The 22,391-nt window shown below is 46.7% G+C and overlaps 1 protein-coding gene across 2 annotated transcripts in view; it reads left to right on the top strand.

The window, feature by feature from the left end:
* ANO2 (anoctamin 2) overlaps positions 1-22,391 on the top strand; it is a 337,501-nt gene that overhangs the window by 272,685 nt on the left and 42,425 nt on the right. For both annotated transcript variants that reach the window (XM_070371768.1, XM_070371769.1), the window contains 4 exons: positions 6,142-6,253; positions 9,354-9,411; positions 9,565-9,665; positions 22,061-22,206. In XM_070371768.1, coding sequence (XP_070227869.1) covers positions 6,142-6,253; positions 9,354-9,411; positions 9,565-9,665; positions 22,061-22,206 — 417 coding nt within the window. The remainder of the gene's footprint in view (positions 1-6,141; positions 6,254-9,353; positions 9,412-9,564; positions 9,666-22,060; positions 22,207-22,391) is intronic.

Below are 22,391 nucleotides of genomic sequence, written 5' to 3'. Positions count from 1 at the left end.
GGAGAGGCGATGGGGAGGAAAGGAAGAGGCGGGGGGAACCTCAGTACCAGAGGCCGTCCGGACCGCACAGATTCTTTAAAGAGGAATGTTTTGGGTTTACAGGAATGGATCTAATTTCCCATCAGATGTGGACAACGTGTGTTTTCAGAGCGCAGGGTGGAGGGCTGCTGTATGGGTTCCAGGCACCAGTGCAAGGGGAGCCAGCTTCCCCGCAGCTAGAGTCTGCACAGGAGTGGGCTTTCGGAGCAAGGACATGTGTGGGTGCGTGTGGCTGTGTATATATGCGTGTGGGTACATGGGAATACATGTGGATGCGTGTGGATGCACATGGGTGGCAGGTGGATGTGTGTGGATACATGTGGTTACATGTAGATGTGGTGGTGTGTCTGGATATGTATGGATGCATGTGGATATGTGTAGATGTATGTGGGGGTGTGTATGCATGTGGATGCATGTGGACACGTGGATACATGTGGATATGTGAGGATGTGGGTGGGTACATGTGGATACATGTGGAGGCATGTGCATGTGTGTGGATGCGTGTGGCCGCATGTGGGCTGGGCTGGGCCCTAGGCCTTCCTGGCGGGGAGACTACAGTGCTGGTAATTTGAAATCTGGCCCGAGAGTCAGGTCTGCTGGGTTGTCTTCCTGCTCTGCCACCATCTCCTGACTCCCTGGGTGGCCTCTGGCCCATCGTGTGTCGGGGGCCAGGGGAAGGGTGTGGCTAGAGTTGATTCTGCCATTGTCTGAGGCCCCCTCTGTGAGGCGAGCAGGAACTGTACATTTTGTCTGGGAAGCCGAAAGATGGTGGGGGGCTGCTGCTCATAATGCAAACGACGTGAGCATGCCTGTAGCCCAGTTTGTAGAACAATTCATTCCAGTTACATGGAACTATTATTAGTAACACTGCTACTTATAATAGTTTTTTTTTTTAAATAACTGGCAAGAATTCCTTCCAAACTTGAGCTGTAGCTACGAACATTATCTCTCATTTTTTCAGTTAATCCCTGAGCACTTATCTCTCCTTTTAGGAAGAAGCTCATACGTTCCTCTCCCTTTTTTTGAGTTTTCTAAGAACCCACGCCTTAATCCATGAGAAGAAAGAGAGTGATCATGCTCTGTTGGCCAGGTTGTCCCTCCAGGCCCCTTCTCCCCACCTCTCTGCTGAGGTCTGTGACCTGAGGCCCAGCAGATTGTATCATGGGCACCCCAAGCCTGACAGTGGGCTGGGTTCAGCCGATGGGAAGCAGTGGAAGGAGCTTAGCGGGTAGAGGAGATGGAATTGGGGCCATTTCTCCCTGATTCACCCCACCTCTAGCAAAACTGTGCCTTCATTAACATCCCTTCCTCTGAACCTTCTGGGGTGAATTCTGTTTCCCACTGGGATGCTGATCATTTATACCAGGTCAGGCCAACATCTATGCTTAAACAGGGACATTCCCTGGAGTGTGACCAGCCCTTCACTCCCATGTCTCCTTGCTACAGCACGTTGCTGCTGGATGCTGGCCTGTCCCATCAGACAGGGAAGGCGGGACCACTGCTGAGCTGGTCCTTTCTCACTGCAGGTCCCGGACTGGCCACTGGGCCCTTCAAGGAAGCTCGGTCCTCCCCATCGAGGGTCTACGGCTATGAGGGTGCCCTGCTTTCAGACATATAACACCTGTATCCCCACCCCCATGCTGTCATCTGTCACACAGACCCGGACTCCCTGCTCCCTGGATCCCACCCTAGCTGTGTACAGCCTGTCCTCATAAACTTTCAAAACACAGTAGGTTGGATGATCCCTCATCCCAGCTCTCTTTGAGGGAGGTGACCCTCGGTGGCTATAAGATAGGGGTACTCATCACCCTAAGTGATGCCACCCCAGCCTTCTAAGAAAGAGGGCTCATCAGAGATGTTGAGGTAACTTGGTGGAGCCTGTTTTACCAAAGAAGAGAAACACGTGTACATGTGAAAGGTCTAATAGAATGCCTGACAGCAGGTGTTTGTGGCTTCAGACTGCACCTGTGTAGCACAGGGAGTTCAGCCCGGTGCTCTGTGTTGATCTAGAGGGGTGGGATGGGGGACAGTGGGAGGAGGCTCCAGAGGGGGGATATATATATATATATATATGCTGTGTGTGCTCAGTCGTGTTCGACTCTTTGCGACCCTATGGACTGTAGGCTCCATGGGATTCTCCAGGCAAGAATATTGGAGTGGGTTGCCATTTCCTCCTCCAAGGGATCTTCCTGACCCAGGGTTTGAACCCATATATGTATATGTATACATATATCTGATTTTCTTCCTTGTGCAGAAGAAACTAACACAACATTGTAAAGCAGTGATTCTCCAACAGAAAAAGAGAGAAGACATGTCCTAGGGAGCTGACACTTGGGCTGGACTGCTAGTGCACAGTAGGTCTCCAGTCCCTTTGTTTGGGGGGTCTCTGTCGTCTTCCTGACTCTAAGCGTGGGGCCCCGTGTGCAGGAATCTCTCCAGGGCTCCAGGAGTGTCTCAGGAACACCCATCCATAGTCTTGCCCTCGAGCAGTGCACTGGCTGCCTGGTTACCCAGCTGGCTGGCTTCTGCCAGGGTGATTCCCTCCCTGTGGCATAAACAAGGCAGCAACATCACACAGGAGGCTGGGGCCGCCCCTTTCCCACCCCCACACCCCCCACATAAACATGAACCCGTGCACACACAGAAATGGAGGGAAGGCCAGATGGCTGGGCTGTCAGGAAACACTGCTATTTGCAAAGCTGGATCTGCCCTGGGGGAGAAGTGGGAAGCGTGTGGCACCTTTGCTTTCTGACTCAGCCTCCATTCCACCCCAGAGTGGTGTGAGGGCTGGAAGTGGCTGAAATTCACACCTGGAAGTCGCCTCAGTTTGTCTGGTTGCTGCCATGGATCTGTATCTGCTGGATCGCTGGGGACACCCCGTTCGGATGAGTTGCTCTTCCAAACTTCGGATTCCACAGCCGACACCCCCTTGCTCGTCATGCTGTTTCCATATGACGAGGATGGCGCTCCAGGGACTTTGAATTCTGAGCTGGCCCCCTGGGACTCCCTTGGGCTTTCATACTAATTATTTTCCAAGGCAGTTTACAGCTGGGTCATTTATACTCATATTTTTTCATGACACAATGCACCAGAGGTTTAACACTTAAAAGAAAGGGAGAAGGGTAAGGGTGCTGCACAGGAATTCTATCTCATTCATGGTCCCTCCTGGTCCTAAAGTCTGCCCTTTGTCCAAAATCCACTCCAGCTGCTGAGATTCAGATGGCCTCCAGTCAACCTGGGGTGGCTTCCTGGGGGAGGTGAGGTTTCAGGAGCCTGTGAAGGTGGAGAGGGGTTGAGTTCTGCCTTCTCACACTCTCTCCATGTTGACTCCTCCTCTCCATCTGTCTTGTTGTTTAGTTGCTCAGTCATATCCGAACCTTTGTGACCCCATGGCCTATAGCCTGCCAGGCTCCTCTGTCCATGGGATTCTACAGGCAGGAATACTGGAGTGGGTTGCCATTCCCTCCTCCAGGGGATCTGCCCGACCCAGGAATGGAGCCCGCATCTCCTGCTTGGCAGATGGGTTCTTTACCATGGAGCCACCTGGGAAGCAGTTGATGTCTAAAGGCACTTTATTTGAAGTTTTATGAAACACAAGGCTGGGCTGTTTTCTCATGGACTCAGATGTGGACCACTCCAGATTCTGTATCAGGATGGTGCCCAGTGTTCTAAAGTGCCCTAGTTGTCCTGTAGACATCATTCCACCCTGAGGGGACCCTGCAAAACCTGTTGCATCTTGCTGCCCCAGGCAGGTGAGGCTCCTCATGTTGGCTGTTGAAAGAGACCCGTTCTAAGATAGGCATGACGTTGTAAATCAACTCACTGTACTTCAATTTTAAAAGCAAGACCCAAAGTTGGCGCTCCAGGGCCCCAACTTCCTCCCTCCCCTGGGGACGTGTTCCCTCGAGGGCCTCCTTTCCCCAGAAGCCTCAGCAGAGCACCCAGCAGGCCTCATAGCTTCTCTGCCGTGGGCCCCCAGCTGATTTAGTGGGCTATCAAGTAGATTTGGATTGTTTATTGGACTTGCCCATTTTTTATGATGGCTCATGGCCCTAAAAGCATAGGCACAGGCTGTTTATAGAAATAATCCTAATGAATAATAACCAGGCCCATGATTTATTAGGATGGAAGAAGGGAGCCACTCATTTTTAGTTGGAGCAAAATGCTCTGAAGGGAGCAGATTCTCCTTCCAGAGAGCTTGGAGGAAATTCCTGTGTGAATTGGGAGATCTGAGTACCAAGAGTTCAAAGGCGATTATAAAAGAAAATCAAAGACACGTGCCTCTCTGGACCTCGTTCCTAATCCCCTTCTAGCCACATTTACAAGGTGACTTTTCCAGATTTTCAGATCCTCAGACCTGATTAAGTAATATCACCTGATTACTTTTCAGGTGACATTGGTTTTCATTTTCTTACCCCCAAAATACTTAAAAGTGAGAGACAAGATGTGGTTAAGTTATTACTGAATTGATTGCTTCAGGCTCATGGAGCAAAGGTTCAAATTCCTGTTGAAAATGCCCCCTCCCTCCCTTCCTCCTTCCTTCCCTCCTTCCTTATTTCCTTGCTTCCTTTTGTTGACAAAAAATGTTGAAAAAAAATGTAAAATTTGAGAATTATGTTTTATTTGGTGGACTTTCTGAGGACTTAAGCCCGAGAGGCAGCCTCTCAGATGGCTCTGAGAGATTGCTCTGAAGAGGTGAGGGAGGAGCCAGGATAAATAGGAAATTCTGCAACAAAAACCAGGTAGTAGAACAGCAAAAGATGACTGTTAGTTAAAGAAACTGAGAAGGCAATGGCACCCCACTCCCGTACTCTTGCCTGAAAACTCCCATGGATGGAGGAGCCTGGTAGGCTGCAGTCCATGGGGTCGCTAAGAGTCAGACACGACTGAGCGACTTCACTTTCACTTTTCACTTTCATGCATTGGAGAAGGAAATGGCAACCCACTCTAGTGTTCTTGCCTGGAGAATCCCAGGGACAGAGGAGCCTGGTAGGAGGCTGTCTACGGGGTCGCACAGAGTCGGACACGACTGAAGCGACTTAGCAGCAGCAGCAGCAGCAGCAGTTAAAGAAAAACAGATACCTTGAGTTAATGAAGCTAGTGCTTTTCTACGTATGTCTGGGCTCATTGAAATCATCCCTTTGACATGCACCTCAGCTACTTGGGGCCAGGACCCTGTGTTCTTCATCCTGAGTCCTCTCAGGGTGCACAGTCCGGGGTGGCTCTAGTCATCACTGACGCACATGATGTAGGGTTAGTGCTTTCTTTGTCCTTGAGGAGCGTGGCCCAGTAACCTCTTCTCTTTGCGAAGCTCTTTGTCAGTCTGTGTAGACCCCTCTGAGCTCTCTGATCAGCTGTCCATGGAGCTCCATGGGTCTCGAGTCTTCTGAAGGCACCAATGAGGTTTCTGCTCAGTGTTTCTCAGGGTCTCCTGGGAACATTGGTTGACTCCCTGCTTGGACCTGATAGAACCCATGAATGCCATGACCCCCAAGCCTGAGACCTTAGACTCAAGTTGTGTTTGTTTTATTTGCTTATCTGATGAGCTTCCATCATTTGAATGAATGGACTCAAGATGTCTCAACCTGTGCCAAGGACATACAGGGAGGGCTTTCCTGCTAAAGACAAAGGAAGAGAGAAAGAGGAGCAATGCCCTGGTGCCCAAGCCAAGCCTTCAGTGCTTCTTGACTTCTGTTCACTGGTTAACAAACCATTTTGTCAGGGATGTTTGTTCTAGTAAAATCTTCTGAAAGTGACGATTGTGCCGGTAAAAGCTGAATTCCTCTTGATGAAGCAGGGGTGGTGGGCGGATATTCTTCTTGCTTAGACTCTCTTTGAGGAGCACTGTGCGATATTGTCACTTTCATGGATCAGAGGAGGGAAGTGAAAAGAGACACGTATTGATCCTATATACTCTTGACCTTCTGTACCTGGTAAACCACTTGGGACCTCACAGAGGAAGTCAGTTCTAATGTCACAGAGCAATGGATCTCTGGGTTTCTACTCCGGAGGAGTAAACAGACAGATAATGGCTCGTGTCACAGGGTCACCACTCTAAGGAGGTGAGAAATCTGTCTGATCAGCTTTGATCTTCCCTTTCAGAGGTTCCAAAAACAGAGCAGACATTTGAAGAGCGCCTGATCCTCAAGGCTTTCTTACTGAAGTTTGTCAATGCCTACTCACCCATCTTCTATGTGGCTTTTTTCAAGGGAAGGTGAGTACCTTGGTGTCATATGCAGAAGGGCAATTGGTCACCAAGACAGTCCTCCACTAGGGCCAGCCTGTCCCCGTTGTCAGTTACATCTTCAGCTCCGTGTCCCACTCGCATTGCCACCTGACTACACTAATCATGTTGGATTAGCATCTTCAGACTCTGATAACATGGGGAAATCTGCAGTTATTTGGCTCTGGCCCTGAAGGGTTAATCCTAGAGGAATGTGTGTCTCTCAAGTTGAGGACATGGCAGGAGAAAATTTCATGTCCAGCCAGTGATTCTTGGGTCTTGCAATGCAGGTCTGATGCTATCTACCCAGGCCAATGTGGACTTCATAGATTAGGATACAGTCTCCCACAAGACTGCCCTCACTTCAGACACTACTGCAAGCTCTGGGACTCTCAGGTCACTGATGGTTCTGCCCAACTGGCTACAACCACTGACCCCTAGGGTTTGATAATTCACTGGAACAGCTAAATAGAGCTTGGGATGTGCTGTCCCTAAAGTTACAGTGTTATTACAGCAAAGGGTTACAAGTCTGAACTGGCAAATGGGAGACACATAAGGCAAGGCCTAGGAGCATCCTGGAAAGAAGCTTACATGTCCTCAGGATGTCCGCTTCCTGGCACATCGACGTGCACCACCACCCGCTCATCCAGGCTTCAGTGTCCGGAGTTTTTATTGGGATCCCATTATCCAGGCATCATTGAATGAATCATGGCTCATGTAATTGAACTTAGTCTTCAGTCCCTCTCTCTCACCTGAGGTCAGGCTGCCTTTACTTGGCTCAAAGCCCCAACTCATTAATCATGTGGTTGGTCTTTCTGGCATTGGCCTCCATGATCCTGAATGAATGGATGAAGAATTGTGGTACATATATACAGTGGAATAATAGTCGTAAAAAGGAACAAAATTAGATCAGTTGTAGTGATGTGGATGAGCCTGGAGTCTGTCATACAGAGTGAAGTTAAGTCAGAAATAGAAAAACAAATATCATATATTCATGCATATGTATGGAATCTAGAAACATGGTACAGATCTTATTTGCAGGTCAGGAATAGAGATGCAGATATAGACAAAGGACTTGACACGATGGGGAAGAAGAGGGTGGGGCATGAATTGAGAGAGTAGCTTTGACATATATACAATATCATGTGTAAATGTATTTTAATAGTTAGTGGGAAGATGCTGTGTAATACAGGGAGCTTAGCTCAGTGCTCTGTGATGAGGGGTGGGATGGGGGGTTGGGGCTGGGAGGAAGGCTCAAAAGGGAGGGGATATATGTATACATACAGCTGGTTCATGCTGTTGTACAGCAGAAACTAACACAACATTATAAAGCAGTTATACTCCAATTTTAAAAATCTTAAAAAGAAAAAGAATTACCTCATTAGCGTAAACTTAGGTCTATTCCCAGGGGCCCACCAAGAATAATAAAGACACTCCTATCAGGAAATTCCAAGAATTTAGAGAGTCTTCCCAGGGACCAAGGACAACGACCAGTCATATTCTTTATTATATAATAATCCTGGGCATAAATCACTTCTGATAAGTATCATTTGTGGTCACATCAGCTAGGAACCTCCAAGATTTCCCCTTAGGCATCAGCTAAGTCAGGAAGCTTCCTTAGAACTGAGAGCTCATCAAGCAGGCAGTGATAGCAAGACTGTCATCATGCACACTTAATAATTTCCTATAAATGTGTTTGTGACCCAAACCACTACTCCTTCTCAGGACCTCTGCACTTGAGGCTCATGAAATTATAGTAGCAGAGAGGTTCTCCATGTTAATGATTATATACTTCTTTGGTGATTTATGTCTAGATTTAATATAAATAGAAACATGCATACATATGATATTCCAGGAAAAAAATCATAGGGCTCTGACCCTTAGATAAACTTGTAGTGTACTGAGAGAGAGAGTCTTGGCAACAGCACACTGCAGTCTGCAGTAAGTGCTGTAAGAAGAGGTGGAAAGAAAGTGTTAGGGGAACACTTAATTATGAACAGAGACAGAAAGACTGCACCAAGAGGGGAAGTCAAGCTGAGCCTCCAATAGATGAGCAAGATTTCGGGAGATGGGTGAGCGGATAACATTTCAAGAAAGTAGGATTCTTCTATTGGCCTGTCTGGTTCCATGGTTGGCTGGTACCTCTCCACCTCCCTGCTCAATCTTCTTATTCCCTAATATTAAACCCTTAGATCTTAGAAGAGGAATGAGACAGGCTTCTTCCATTCCTTTTAGTATTTTCAGTAAGAAGTCTGAATTTTTCGTTTCTGGTCCCAAGAATCTCCACTTGCAGTTTTAGTCCATCTTGGCCTTTATTTCCTGGGAAATCAGAAGCCCTTGTGGAGGAATTGCAGTCAGAACTCAATTCTTTTTTTAAAAAATACATTTTATTTTGTATTGGAGTATAGCTGATTAATGAGCAATGTTGTGACAGTTTTAGGTGAACAGCGAAGGGACTCAGCCATATGTATGCATGTATCCATTCTCCCCCAAACTCCCCTCCCCTCCAGACTGCCACATAGCATTGAGCAGAGTTCCCTGTGCTATACAGTATGTTCCTGTTGATTATCCATTTAAACTATAGCAGTCTGTACATGTCCATCCCAATGGATAGTTATAGAAATCAGTTGACGGAGGAAGTTGCAGGACAGTACACTTAAAGACAAAGAGGGCATGGCAGCCCACTTGGCTGGGAAATCCCAGGAACAGAGGAACCTGGTGGACCGTGGTCCACAGGGTCACAGAGAGTTGGACACGACTGAAGCAACTTAGCACACATGTACCTGCTAAGACAAGCCGAACTTTGTTGTGTTTAGGCTCTGAAATGATCTCACACACACACACACACATGACTGCCTCAACTCCACACCACACCTGGCCTCAACTCCTCTGCCCTGGGATGTGACCAAGTCAAAGGTGGGTGATTGATAGCTGATAACCGGTGTGAACTCCTTCCCAGAGGAGTAGCATCGCCCTGGCCAGTTCTTTCTAGGAGGACATTGGGCAGTGACTGGTCCACTGGGGAGACACACCCTCGGGCAGCCCGGACTTCCTTTCTTTCCCTAACTCTTCCCACACTTCTCCCTTCCAGGTTTGTCGGTAGACCCGGAAGCTACGTTTATGTGTTTGATGGTTACCGCATGGAAGAGGCAAGTATAGCTGCTGGTTTTTCCTGCCTGGCTGGTGGCTCGTAGGTGTCCCTCCTGCCCCGGCCCCACCCATGCTTATATCTGCACTGCAGCTTGGCTTAGCTCATGCCCTTGCCTGACTGATGTCCCTTCTGGCATCTTCTCATCCTGCAGTGCGCCCCCGGGGGCTGCCTCATGGAGCTGTGCATCCAACTCAGCATCATCATGTTGGGGAAGCAGTTGATCCAGAACAACATCTTTGAGATCGGAGTCCCGTGAGTAAAGAGCTCTGCTCACCCCTCTCCTGGCTGCTAGGGCTGAGCCTGGCAGAGTCAGACTTCCAGAAAGATCTCAGGGCCTCTGCTCTTCTAAGATAGGGTGGCTGTTCACTCCTCTGTCCGTGCATGCTCGGTCACTCTGTTGTGTCCAACTTCTTTACAACCCCATAGACTGTAGTCCCGCCAGTCTCCTCTGTCCATGGGATTTCCCAGGCAAGAATACTGGAGTTGGTTGCCATTTTTCACTCCAGGTCACTTCATGACCCAAGGTTAGAACCCATGTCTCTTGCGTCTCCTGCATTGGCGGGTGGATTCTTTACCACTGAGTCACCTAGGAAGCACTCCTCTGTCCGATCTCCAATAGCTTCCCCATGACATAGTACCCCTCCTGCATTTTTTGTTTGCCAATCTGATTTGGGATGTTAGAGCCTCAGCAGGATTAAGCACTTGCTTCCCTGATGACTCAGTGGTAAAGAATCTGCCTGCAATGCAGGAGACGTGGATTCAATCCCTGGGTTGGGAAGATGCCCTGGAGAAGGAAACCCATTCCTGTATTCTTGCCTGGAGAATCCCATGATCAGAGGAGCCTAACTGGCTACGGTCCATGGGATTGTAAAGAGTCGAACGTGACTGAGCAACTAAACAACAACAATTAGTACTCATAACAGTAAAGGACAGAGCTGAGAGTCAGATATCTCTGACTTCAAAGTGCATCATGCTTTCAGTGCTGTGTCCTCCCAGTGAGCAAGTAAGAGAGCCTCTTCCCCGGTGGTCCAGTGATTAAGACTCCACGCTTCCACTGCAGGAGGCTCAGGTTCAATCCCTGGTTGGGGAACTGAGTTCCCCCAAATTAAAAAGAACTATAGTAGATGGGTGAATATGAAAGATTGAACCCCAATGTAAGCATTTAGAAAAATCTCTAAGGAACTGTAGCACACATGGTCTTCAGAGGGGAAGGATGCATAGCTGGTGAAACACAGGCTGGATTTTCCTGTGGATTCTCTCCCTTCCCCTCCCACATGGTTTTATACAGATGTCATACAAGTCCTTCTTTCGTTAGGTTTTGCATTGAGATAGTCATGAAAATAAACACAGACACACAGCCACTGGACCCAAAGTGGATGCAACAGGTGAAGATCTACCTTCAGGCAGAGAAAATGTGGCTCTCTCTGCCTTTTGTTTTTATGGCTTTTTATTTTATTTTTATTTTTTTTTTTGGTGTAAACAAATCTGTTTCAGGGGATATTTTCAGCTAGCCTGGCATCAGAGAGCCAGGGAATGACAGAGAAAATTAGGGTAACTCTTATAGGCTTAGCCAATCCTGTTTGGAAGGACTGGACAGACAGTTTGTACCAGACTTGGAGTTCTTTGCAAGGTTCCATCCATTCTGGGATGTGTTTGCCAGACAGTCCCCTTAAGGTTAAGTGAAGATGCTGCCACTTGCTCTGTCTCCGTCTCGGAGATTTACTCTGCGTGTTATTTGAATGGTTCTGAGAAGTCCTGCAGTAAAGAAACTGGTTTAATCCCTTTCTTTCCAGCTATATTTGTTCATGTCATTGAGCTGGGGTCTCAGTGGCAGACCTTGGAGTCCACTCTGACTAGTGTAAGCAGCAAAGGAATTTGAGAACAATATGAACAGAATAAGATTTGAGGGATAGAGAGCCAGGCTCTGTGCTACAGGATCAGGAGCAACACTGTCCACACTGCAGGAGGGCTTGCAGGGAATGCTACTGCCTCCATCTCTCAGCTCAGATGGCTCAGAGTGAAAAATGAGAATTGGATATCACAGAGCTAAACCCACAAAAACTGCAGTCTGAGCCTTCCCAGCTGTCTTCATCAGCTTGAGTTGCTGTAACAAAATCACACTGACTGGGTGGCTTAGTGCAGACATTTATTTCTCAGAGCCCTGGAGGCCACGAAGTTCAAGATTAAGGTGCTGCAAGTTTGGTTCTGATGAGGACTGCCATCCCATGTAAGCTCATGTGACCCATTCTCTGTATATATATGGAGAGAAAGAGAGCTCTGGCACCTTCTTCTTATAATATAAGGGCACTAATCCCAAAACGGGACCCCACCCTCATGGCCTAATCTAAACTGAGTAAGTGAAAGTGTTAGTTGCTGTTAGTTAGTCCTATCTGTCTCTGTGATCCCATGGACTGCAGTCCACCAGGCTCCTCTGTCCATGGGATTCTCCAGACAAGAATACTGGAGTAACCATTCCATTCTCCAGGGGATCTTCCTGACCCAGGGATCGAACCCAGGTCTCCTGCATTGCAGGTAGATGCTTTAACCTCTGAGCCACCAGGGAAGCTCCATCTAAACGGAATGAACTCTCAGAGGCCCCACCTCCTAATACCATCACGTTGCCAGTTAGGACTTCATGATATGGATTTTGGAGGGGACACAGTCAGTCTGTAACACAGGCCTCTTGGTTTAACCTATACACAAAATGCTTGAGACTTCCCTGGTGGTCCAGTGGCTAGGACTCCATGCTCCCAATGCAGGGGGTCTGGGTTTGATCCCTGGTCAGGGAACTAGATCCTGCCTGCTGCAACTAAAGCCCAGCACAGCCAAATAAATGTTTTAAAAAGAAGATCTACGGTCTTAAAAAAAAAAAGATTTGTATGCAATATATATGCAATGGTCCTTGCCTTCTCAGAGATGAGTGTTTTTAGTTTGGGAGGCAGAATAGACTGTGTGTGACTGCATGTTCTCTGTGTGGTTTGACTCTGTCAGAATTCAGACAAGTGAAGGCCAGGCATTTCAGAGCCGTCAAGGAAGGCTTCATAAGCAGGCAACTGTGTCTGTGTCTTGAAAGAAGGCTGTCACTGTCACATGTAACCAGTTGGTCTGCCATTTAAAGAAACAGTTTCCCCTGGGTGTGGATATCTTCTCTAAACAAACAACATACAGATTTATCAGACACTTCCTAACTCGCGTGTGGCTTAAAGGAGAAGTTGTGGTGGTCCCATGATGGGACCTGGGGCATGCCAGGGTCATGGCAGGAGCCCAGAACCTCTCTCAGTCTGCTTAAGGGTCGCTGAGCCCTAGGTTCCTTGAGCTGATTGGGGCAATTAGCAAATATATATGTTCCAACTCCTTTCTCCATGAAAAGCAACCCTGGTCACTGCTCCTATAGGAGCAGCGACTGCCTGAAAGGTTCCCAGAGGAAGCTATTCTTTGGTCTTTCTCAGAAACACAGAGAGCTAAAATTATAACAGAGAAAACCAAAGTTATCTGGAAAGAAAACCCTTTTTAATCAGAATCCTGCATATTCGCTCAGAACACTGTGCCGTCCCAGTGCTCAGAATGGGTCTCACCATCACCCACCATCAGTCCGGCTGTTTTTCTGTCCCCACACTGGGACAGCCTCAGGGAGCACTTGGGCAGGTGATCTTTCTTGGAGGAGATGGAGGAGAACATTGACCGGCATCTCTGTCTGCTTCAGCCAGCCTCCGGTCCTCAGTCAGGAAATCATCAGTCTTGAGAAGCTCAGCCCTCTGAAATGATGCCTGGGTCTCAGCTTTCTGACTGACAGTCATTCCGTGATAGTCATCAAGTAACGCCGGTGGGACACGTGGTGCCTGTGCTCTAGGAGCTTAGCATCTCAGAGAGAACACATTTGTTATGGACCAACATCCAGGACATAGGCAGACGAAAAAGATGTGCCCCTTTGAAGCTGTGAGACCAGCCCGTCCACCACGGCTACCCTCCAAACATCTGGGGGAAACACCTGTCTTTCCAGTACATGGGATGGCATTAGATACAGCTTGCGGGTGTGAGATGCCCGTTTTTTCTTTCCCGGGCATCTGTTCTACCACTTAGCCCATCCACGCTGCATCCGGAAGTCCTTTTAGAGTGTAAGAGAGGAAAGAAATCAGCCATGTGTTGGATGTTCCCCAACCATCAATTCCATCAGCTCCATGACAGATGAAACCTACACACGGCTGTTTTCCTTGCAGACTAAATTTTCTTCCTTATGCTTGATGTGTGTTTAATATGCCACCCTTTAATTGGTGGTATTTGCATAGTAATTCATAGAGCTGTGAGCTAGTCACTTCCTATGTCTCACTGTCCTCATCTCTTGATGAAAAGGATTTAACAATTCATAATGTAATATATATTTAGTATGTAATAATGTAATAATCTCTAAGGTATTGTCATTTCAGCTCTAGCATTCTATGAACCTCTCCTCTAGTCAATGAAACTGGTCACTGCTGACTCCAAGACAAGTCACTTCTATTTCAGAAGGACTTTTTTCCTCATTTTGGTTCTTAGTCTGTTGCTGTTCAGTCCCTAAGTTGTGTCTGACTGTTTGTGACCCCATGGACTGCAGCACGCCAGGCTCCTCATCCTTCACTATCTCCCAGAGTTGCTCAGATTCATGTCTATTGAGTCGGTGATGCTATCTAATCATCTCTAGTATGTTAATGGACACGTATAGCCTAGTCACTTTTCACTTTTATGCGTTGGAGAAGGAAATGGCAACCCACTCCAATGTTCTTGCCTGGAGAATCCCAGGGGTGGAGGAGCCTGGAAGACTGCCGTCTATGGGGTCACACAGAGTCGGACACGACTGAGGTGACTTAGCAGCAGCAGCAGCAGCAGCATAGCCTAATCAGGTAGCTGAATTCAGGGATGTAGAGCAAAATTTCTTCCACCAAGCCTTACAGTCTATTATCTTCAAAGTGAAAGTAAAAGTAGCTCAGTTGCGTCCGACTCTGCAACCCCAAGGACTGTAGTCCATGGAATTCTCCAGGCCAGAATACTGGAGTGGGTAGCCTTTCCCTTCTCCAGGGGATCTTCCCAACCCAGGGATCGAATGCAGGTCCCCTGCATCGTAGGCGGATTCTTTACCAGCTGAGCCACAAGGGAAGCAAAGTTCTCAGTAATTCTACAGATTGTGATTTGAATTTGTTCACCTGCAATCACCGTGATTTTGGTTAATAGGTCTTCCACGCTCCACCCAGAGCCCACTCTCAGTGGATTAGACTCATCCAACCCAAAGTTCATGCACCTGGCAGTATCCTTATATATGACAAAGTTGAGAAACATAAGGTAAAGCAAGAAAAAAATGGGGGTCTGTAATAGGCAAAAGAGAAATGACAGCTGAGCCTGATGGTGAGGAAGGAATATTATAAATTATAAAAACTGGATCTAATGGCTTTTAATTCTTTGATGGAGGCAGTGCATCTCTGTAGGATAGAGATTTTTGTCAACAGATCTGGTTTTAAATCTAGGCATTACAAAATACTCACTGTAAAACCTTGGGGAAGTTATTCTAGAAAGATACATGGTTATGTAAAAATACATCTTGCTTATACACTCGGCTTTCTAGAAAAGAGAAAACATGGGCAACTGAGAAAGGAAGAGCCATTCTTGGGCGTTACAGGCAGCCAAGGTGTTCCCGAGTGTCATTGGCTTTTGTGTTTACAAGTCATGCTGTCTGAGTGTTTCAAGTCCAGGGAAGAGACCTTGTCAGGACTCAGGATGACTTTTTTCTCTTCTGTTCTGGGACCAAAGACTTGTGGCTCATGGTGGCTCTTTAGGTACCTTCAGATACCTGCATCCAATTTTTGTTTTTCCTTCACGGAGATTAATATTAATCTTAGAGGCCAGACTTGATTTTTAAAAAACAAAAGCAAGTCTGAGGAGTTAAGTAGGTGATCATACTGAATAAGAATATTTGGTAAAAAATATGATTATACATGTAAGATTGATCATCTTTTACATTCATTGTCTACTTCTGAAAGCAATTTTCTAGATTTGTCCAAAGAAAATTTTAAAATGTTAAAGACTATTGAACTGACCTTTGTTAGTAAGCCAGGTACTTGGCTCTAACTTATCTATCTCTCTGAGAATGCAGTGTTCTCCTTAGATTCCCTGTGTGTGCATGCGTGCATGCTTGTGTATTGTAAAAAGCACTACCACTACAATTCTGGTGGCTTCTCAAGTCGACCAGCCCAGCAGGCTTCTTTATTAGATTGTTTCCCAATCTTTAGTCACTGTCAGCAACTTCTAAATTGTTTTCCATTATTTACCTAGACACAAAGAGTGGAACATGACTGAGTGACTTTCACTCACATTTACCTAAACAGCTATTTGCATATTAATTTTCTCTAAACCAATTCACTTTTTAAGTCCATCTCATTTCTGAAAATGGAAAACTAACCCTATCAGTCACCCTGAATAGCAAATAGCAGTAGAAAGAAATACAATAAAAATGATCCATTATTAATCATTGATCTTAGTGTAAGATCTGCATTCTCTTTATTGAAAAGGAAGTCATGCAAGTGCCGTGGAGCTATTAACGGCATACCAGGGGTGGACTGGGGTTTTCTCCAGGCATGCAATCAGAGGGATGGGTTGAGAGCAGTAAAGGGAATAATTCTCCCAGGTCCTCTAAGGAGATGTAAGACCAAGTCTAGTGAAAGTGAAAGTGAAGTCGCTCAGTCGTGTCCGACTTTTCGTGACCCCATGGACTGTAGCCTACCAGGCTCTTCAGTCCATGGAATTTTCCAGGCAAGAGTACTGGAGTGGGTTGCCATTTCCTTTTCCAGGGGATCTTCCCAACCCAGGGATCAAACCCGGGTCTCCTGCATTGCAGGCAGACGCTTTACCATCTGAGCCACCAGTGAAGCCCAAGACCAAGTCTAGAGACCTTCCAAAAACATGCCATGAACTGCAAGTGGAGCTTGTCCTTTGCTTGGGAGACATTGGCTTAGAGTAATGTTCTCGCCTCTTCACCCCATGGATCTCCCCAAGGCTGGCACAGATACCAGGTGTGTCCATGAATACTGTACACCTGCCCTTTGGGATCTCAGATAAGGATCTTTAGCTTCCAGATTTCTCCCTTGTTACCCCTAAATTTTCTAGGGCCCCCAGTCAGGGCCCCCATGGAAGGCCAGCTCTGTCTAGGCACCATCCAAACAGAAGTGTGTCCCTGGAGGTGTAAAAATGAAGTGCTTTCAGTGAAGGCAGCCAAACTGGGGGCAACTCTGTAACCAGTGAGGACATGATGAGGAATGAAGCCGAAGCTGTGTGGTCTGGCCAGTCAGCCCCAGGCTGCCTGGGCCTGACGTTGTGACGTGCTTTCCAGAGGGGAGGCAGGTGGTTTTCAACACAACGGGACTCAGAATAATGCTCATTGGCAGCTCCTTCTGGCATGACTTCAGATATGGCTGGCGGCAGGGCAGGATCCAATCCTGTGCTACTTATTTCCTGAGTCCCTTGATGGGGGCTGTCCTCATCTCCCTCACCACACTCACACACCCCCACACACACCCACACATGCCACCCACCTGTGTTTGTGCAAAATGGACTTTAGATCCCGAAACACACCACAGTACATCCCAGCTTCACTATAATTTTATCTTGAACTCATCTCCAGTATCCCATGAAGCAAATAGAAAATGGCTTTTATCATTCATGGAGATGAATGTGTGTGTGTGTGTGTGTGTGTGTGTGTGTATGAAAGAGAGGGAGAGAGAAAAAAGGGGTAAACGCTGTTTTTCTCAGGTGTCAGATTCTTTCCCAAGTAACGTCTGGGATGGACAGAGCAGATGGATTAATAGGTCCACTGTCAAAATGTCTCCTGGTCCCTATTCTTTCTAGAAGCACCAGGTCACATCCCCAAACAGCTGCAACATACCCCTGGACACAGCCAGGAAGATTTTGTAAACTTTCTTCTTTTTTTGATAAATGTGATGTCTTATATTTCGGGACATAAAACAGTCTCTCTTTAAAGCGATCACAGGAGAGGGAGGTGTGTGTTCCCCTCAGTACAGTGGAATCTGGCCGTGAATCAGAGGTTTAAGGAACAAATTTGAATCCTGTCCCATGTCAAGAAGAGGAATACACAACTCAGAGGTTGATGTGTTTCTCTTCTTGTGCCCCATCCCAGGCTCAGTTCTGCCTTCTTTCACGAGGCTTGAGGTCTGTGGAGCCAGGGGCATTGGAAGCCTGCCCGGGGCCCGGATTCCTCTGGTTGGGGGTGAGGGAAGAAGGCAAAGTGTGACCGAAGGTCACTGTGGTCTCAGGGTGAGCCTGTAGGGCACACACAGGAGGAAGGCTCAGGGTTCTGGACACAGTTTCTGAAACTTGTCATTAACAAGGGACAGAGAAAGAGCAGATGAAAAGGAGACGAGGGTAACATCAAAGGAGTTATTTTAACAAGGGAGTGCATCGTACGGTCGGAATCACCATCTGAGGCTTTCCACACAGCCCATCTGTGTATGATACAATGTGCAGGATTCCTGGTAAATCCTGCACTGGAGGGACTTCCTTTATTCATATTTTTAATGGGGACTGGGATCTCCTGGAGGGAGGCTCCTGGGAAGGAGAGGGTTCGTAAGAACTTTATGGGCTTTGGGACCTGCCCACAGCGCAGCGCACGGCTGACCACCCTGTCTTTCTTCCATCTGCCCTCCACGTTGGCCGTGGGGTCTCATGGTTGAGCATCTGTTCCCGTGACTCCTCTTTCCTTCTGTTTTTTCTCCTTGGAAGGTTCCTTCCCCTCCACTCCACCCACAGACATGTTTATTGTGAGGGTTTCTATTGTTCTGTCTGTGATGGTTCTTGGGTCTCTAGCTCTAACTTCTATCTGTTTGCAGAGCTCCAGGCCACATATTGGAGAAGGACATGGCAACCCACTCCAGTATTTTTGCCTGGGAAATCCCATGGACAGAGGAGCCTGGCGGGCTATTGCCCATGGGGCTGCAAAGAGTTAGACACGACTGAGCAACTAAACAAGAACAAGACCACATATAGCAAGGCTTACCAGGCATCCCTACTTCACTGTCTCATGAGACCCTCCGTCTCAACACGTCCTCCCCCTCTTCTCTTGTGTCCCCCAGCTTAGCCAGCTCTGCAACAAGCCACACACCTGGTTGAGGACTCCAGAGGTCACCCTTGGTCCCTCTTTCCTTCCCAACTGCAGTTCCCCACTTGCTTAACCCCACCTCTGAAGCATGTTGCCATCTCTCTGCTTCCCTTTGTGTCCATGGCAACCGTCCTAGCCTCTGTGACCCTGATCTGTCACTGGCACGCCAGCATCCAGGTGGCTTAAAAGGCCATCTTCATGAGCTTGGGCTACTTCTCAAGACATCTTCCATCACTTTCTGTCTCTTACTCTACATTCAAAACATCTTGAATTCCTTTTAGTCCTGCAATGAGCCATGCTCACACTGTCTGTGGCTGTTGCACAGATAATTCTCTGTGTCTAGAACACACACCTTTCCCCATCACAGCACTCTCTCTCTCCTGCTGCTTTGCTCATCTTTTGTCATTTGATTCGTTTATATATTTCTTCCCCAGGAAAAACTTGCAGATTGGGTTGACCATCGTCTCCTAAATCTTACCCTTTCTAATACTCATTACACAGGACGAGTGATGTTTGTTTAAGTGTCCACTGTCCCAGCTGAATTACCTCATTAAACACATCAAATGCCTTTCAGTTCAGTTCAGTTCAGTTGCTCAGTCGTGTCTGATTCTTTGCGACCTCATGAACTGCAGCACGCCAGGCCTCCCTGTCCGTCACCAACTCTTGGAGTCCACCCAAACCCATGTCCATTGTGTCGGTGATGTCATCCAAAAGTCTCATCCTCTGTCATCCCCTTCCCCTCCTGCCCTCAATCTTTCCCAGCATCAGGGTCTTTTCAAATGAGTCAGCTCTCCGCATCAGGTGGCCAAAGTATTGGAGTTTCAGATTCAGCATCAGTCCTTCCAATGAACACCCTGGACTGATCTCCTTTAGGAAGGACTGGTTGGATCTCCTTGCAGTCCAAGGGACTCTCAAGAGTCTTCTCAACACCACAGTTCAAAAGCATCAATTCTTTGGTGCTCAGCCTTCTTCACAGTCCAACTCTCACATCCATACATGACCACTGGAAAAACCATAGCCTTGACTAGATGGACCTTTGTTGGCAAAATAATGTCTCTGCTTTTTAATATGCTATCTAGGTTGGTCATAACTTTCCTTCCAAGGAGCGAGCATCTTTTAATTTCATGGCTGCAATCACCATCTGCAGTGATTTTGGAGCCCAGAAAAATAAAGTCAGCCACTGTTTCCACTGTTTCCCCATCTATTTGCCATAAAGTGATGGGACTGGATGCCATGGTCTTAGTTTTTTGAATGTTGAGCTTTAAGCCAACTTTTTCACTCTCCTCTTTCACTTTCATCAAGAGGTTCTTTAGTTCTTCACTTTCTGCCATAAGGGTGGTGTCTTAAAGAAAATATTTATTTATTTGACTGATCAAGTCTTAGTTGCAGCATGTGGGATCTTTCATTGCAGCTCACGGACTCTCTAATTGTGGTGTGTGGGGTCAGCAGTTGCAGCAAGAGAACTTAGCTGTCCTGCAGCATGTAAGGTCTTAGATCCCTGGATAGGGATCAAACCCACATCCCCTGCATTGCACTGGACCACCTCAGGGAACTCCCCATCAAATATCTTTCATTTCTTATGTAGTTTTGGTTTTGTTCTATCATTTTTTAAACCAAAATATAAGTGATTTACAATATTATGTTAGATTCAGGTATACAGCAAAGTGATTCAGCTGTGTGTAGTAGTATAGTAGCAGTTCAGAACTGAATAGGGATATATGCATGTGTTTAATTTCCCATGATTAATTCTAACCATTTATTATTCTTTACTAAAGTTTGGGTAAAGTCTCTGGTTACTGGTACTTGGAGGGAAAGTCTCAGTTTGAGTTCTGGTCCTGGACCTTCCCTTCCTCCTTCCCTCTCTCCTTCTCTTTCCTTTTTTCATCTCTCTCTTCTTTATGTTTTTTTTTTTTTCCTTCATCCTTTCCCTCTGTCCTGAATCACAGTCAGGGTCTCAGCTAGTTCCTAAATTCATACTGTTTGACTTCAGGATCTTTAGGCTTCCTTTTGGCTTCTCTTAATTTTTTGTGGTCACAGAATTGTTGCTTGCTATCTTATTATGAAATATTTTATCTAATTATTGCATCTATGGATCTCAACCATTCTTTACATCCTCCTGTGATGAAGAGGAGGAGGAGGACAGTGATAGATATATTTATGGAGCTCTTGGCATATAACAAGCCTTAAATTAAGCATATTACATAGATTTTCTACTTTGACCCAATGGGCTAGTTAATATTTATTTCTCATCTTATAGGTAAGAAAACTAAAGCTTATGGAGTCTTCAACTTCATACCAACCCCAAGAGGCTGGGACATTATTATCTTGTTATTATTTTAGACCAAAAACATCCTGAATGAAGTTGACTTATCTACTTGGGCTGCTACTGGGTGGCTTAAACAACAGGAGTGTATTTTCTCACACTTCTGGGGGCTTGATAGTTCAAGATAAAGACTGGCCATGTTTGGTTTCTAGTGAGGGCTTCTTCCTGGCTTTCAGATCACTGTGTCCTCACTGTAACCTCATATAGTGGAGAGAGATTAGAATTTTAGTTGTATTTATTTATTTGGCTGTGCTGGGTCTTTTATTAGTTGCAGCACATGGGATCTTTAGATGTAGCATACGAGCTCTTAGTTGGGGTCGTGAGATCTAGTTCCCTGACCAGGGATTGAACCTGCATTGGGAGCACTGAGTCTTAGCCACTGGACTGCCAGGGAAGTCCCTCTCTTCCTTTTCTTACAAGGCAAACAACCCTGTAGGTGAGGACCCACCTTTATGACCCCATTGAACTTTAATGACTTCCTAAAAGCCCTGTCTTGATGTACAATCACACTGGGACTTAGAGATTCACACATATGAATTGGGGGATGGGGAATGGGTGCAGCTTACCCCGTGGTCATGGTTAGACAATGTTTAGCTTGGCTTTAATGGACATAATTGAAAGCAGGAGAAGGGGATGACAGAGGATGAGATGGTTGGATGCATCACTGACTCGATGGACATGAGTTTGAGCAAGCTCCAGGAGTTGGTGATGGACAGGGAAGCCTGGCGTGCTGCCATCCATGGGGTCACAAAACATCAGATGTGACTGAGTGAACTGACAGAATGGACATATGCTATTTATATTATTAAGACCTGAAAATGTTTGAGCTGGTAAGAGAGCATCATTTCTAGTATTCTCTAAACACTCCCTGTTCCCCATGAAGAGAGTGGGTAGTCCACCCATTAGACAATAGGACTGTCTGAGCATCTGACAGGTAGGGCCACTTCTCTGTTGCTTATCCAACAGCAGAAAGAATTCCTTTTTGGATTTGAAGAAACGTGATCCTTTGTGGGGGATCCTTTTATTATCCTAACAGAGGACCACCTCAGATTGTCTCCTTGTTATTCCTCTCTCTTGTCCTTAGATCAGAGTGGCTTCTATATCAAGACAGTCATTTTTCTCTTTTCTGTCTGCAGAACGCACCCTCTCCTCTAGAGGCTTCTGGTGACTGGTCCCTTTCTTTTCCAGGAAGCTAAAGAAGCTATTTCGGAAGCTGAAAGATGAGACAGAGCCTGAAGAAGCTGACTCTGCCCATTCAAAGCATCCAGAGCAGTGGGACCTAGACTACAGCTTGGAACCGTACACTGGACTGACGCCAGAGTATATGGAAATGAGTAAGATCCTATGGACTTTCCTTCTGCTGGAGGTGGGTTCAGATAAGGGGTCTAGGGTGGAGGGGAGGATTAGGAAAATCCCTGGGGCAGCGTCTACTCCTTTGAAGGCTTCATGGCTACCTGATGTCGCCTTCAGGGCCACGTGGAAGCTAAGGAGGAAGAGGCATAAGGAGCCTTGAGTTGAA

This window comes from Bos mutus, chromosome 5, assembly GCF_027580195.1.
Source record: "Bos mutus isolate GX-2022 chromosome 5, NWIPB_WYAK_1.1, whole genome shotgun sequence".
NCBI lineage: Eukaryota > Metazoa > Chordata > Mammalia > Artiodactyla > Bovidae > Bos > Bos mutus.
The sequence above is the reverse complement of the archived record's forward strand: the minus strand, read 5'-3'. Positions and strand labels throughout refer to the sequence as shown.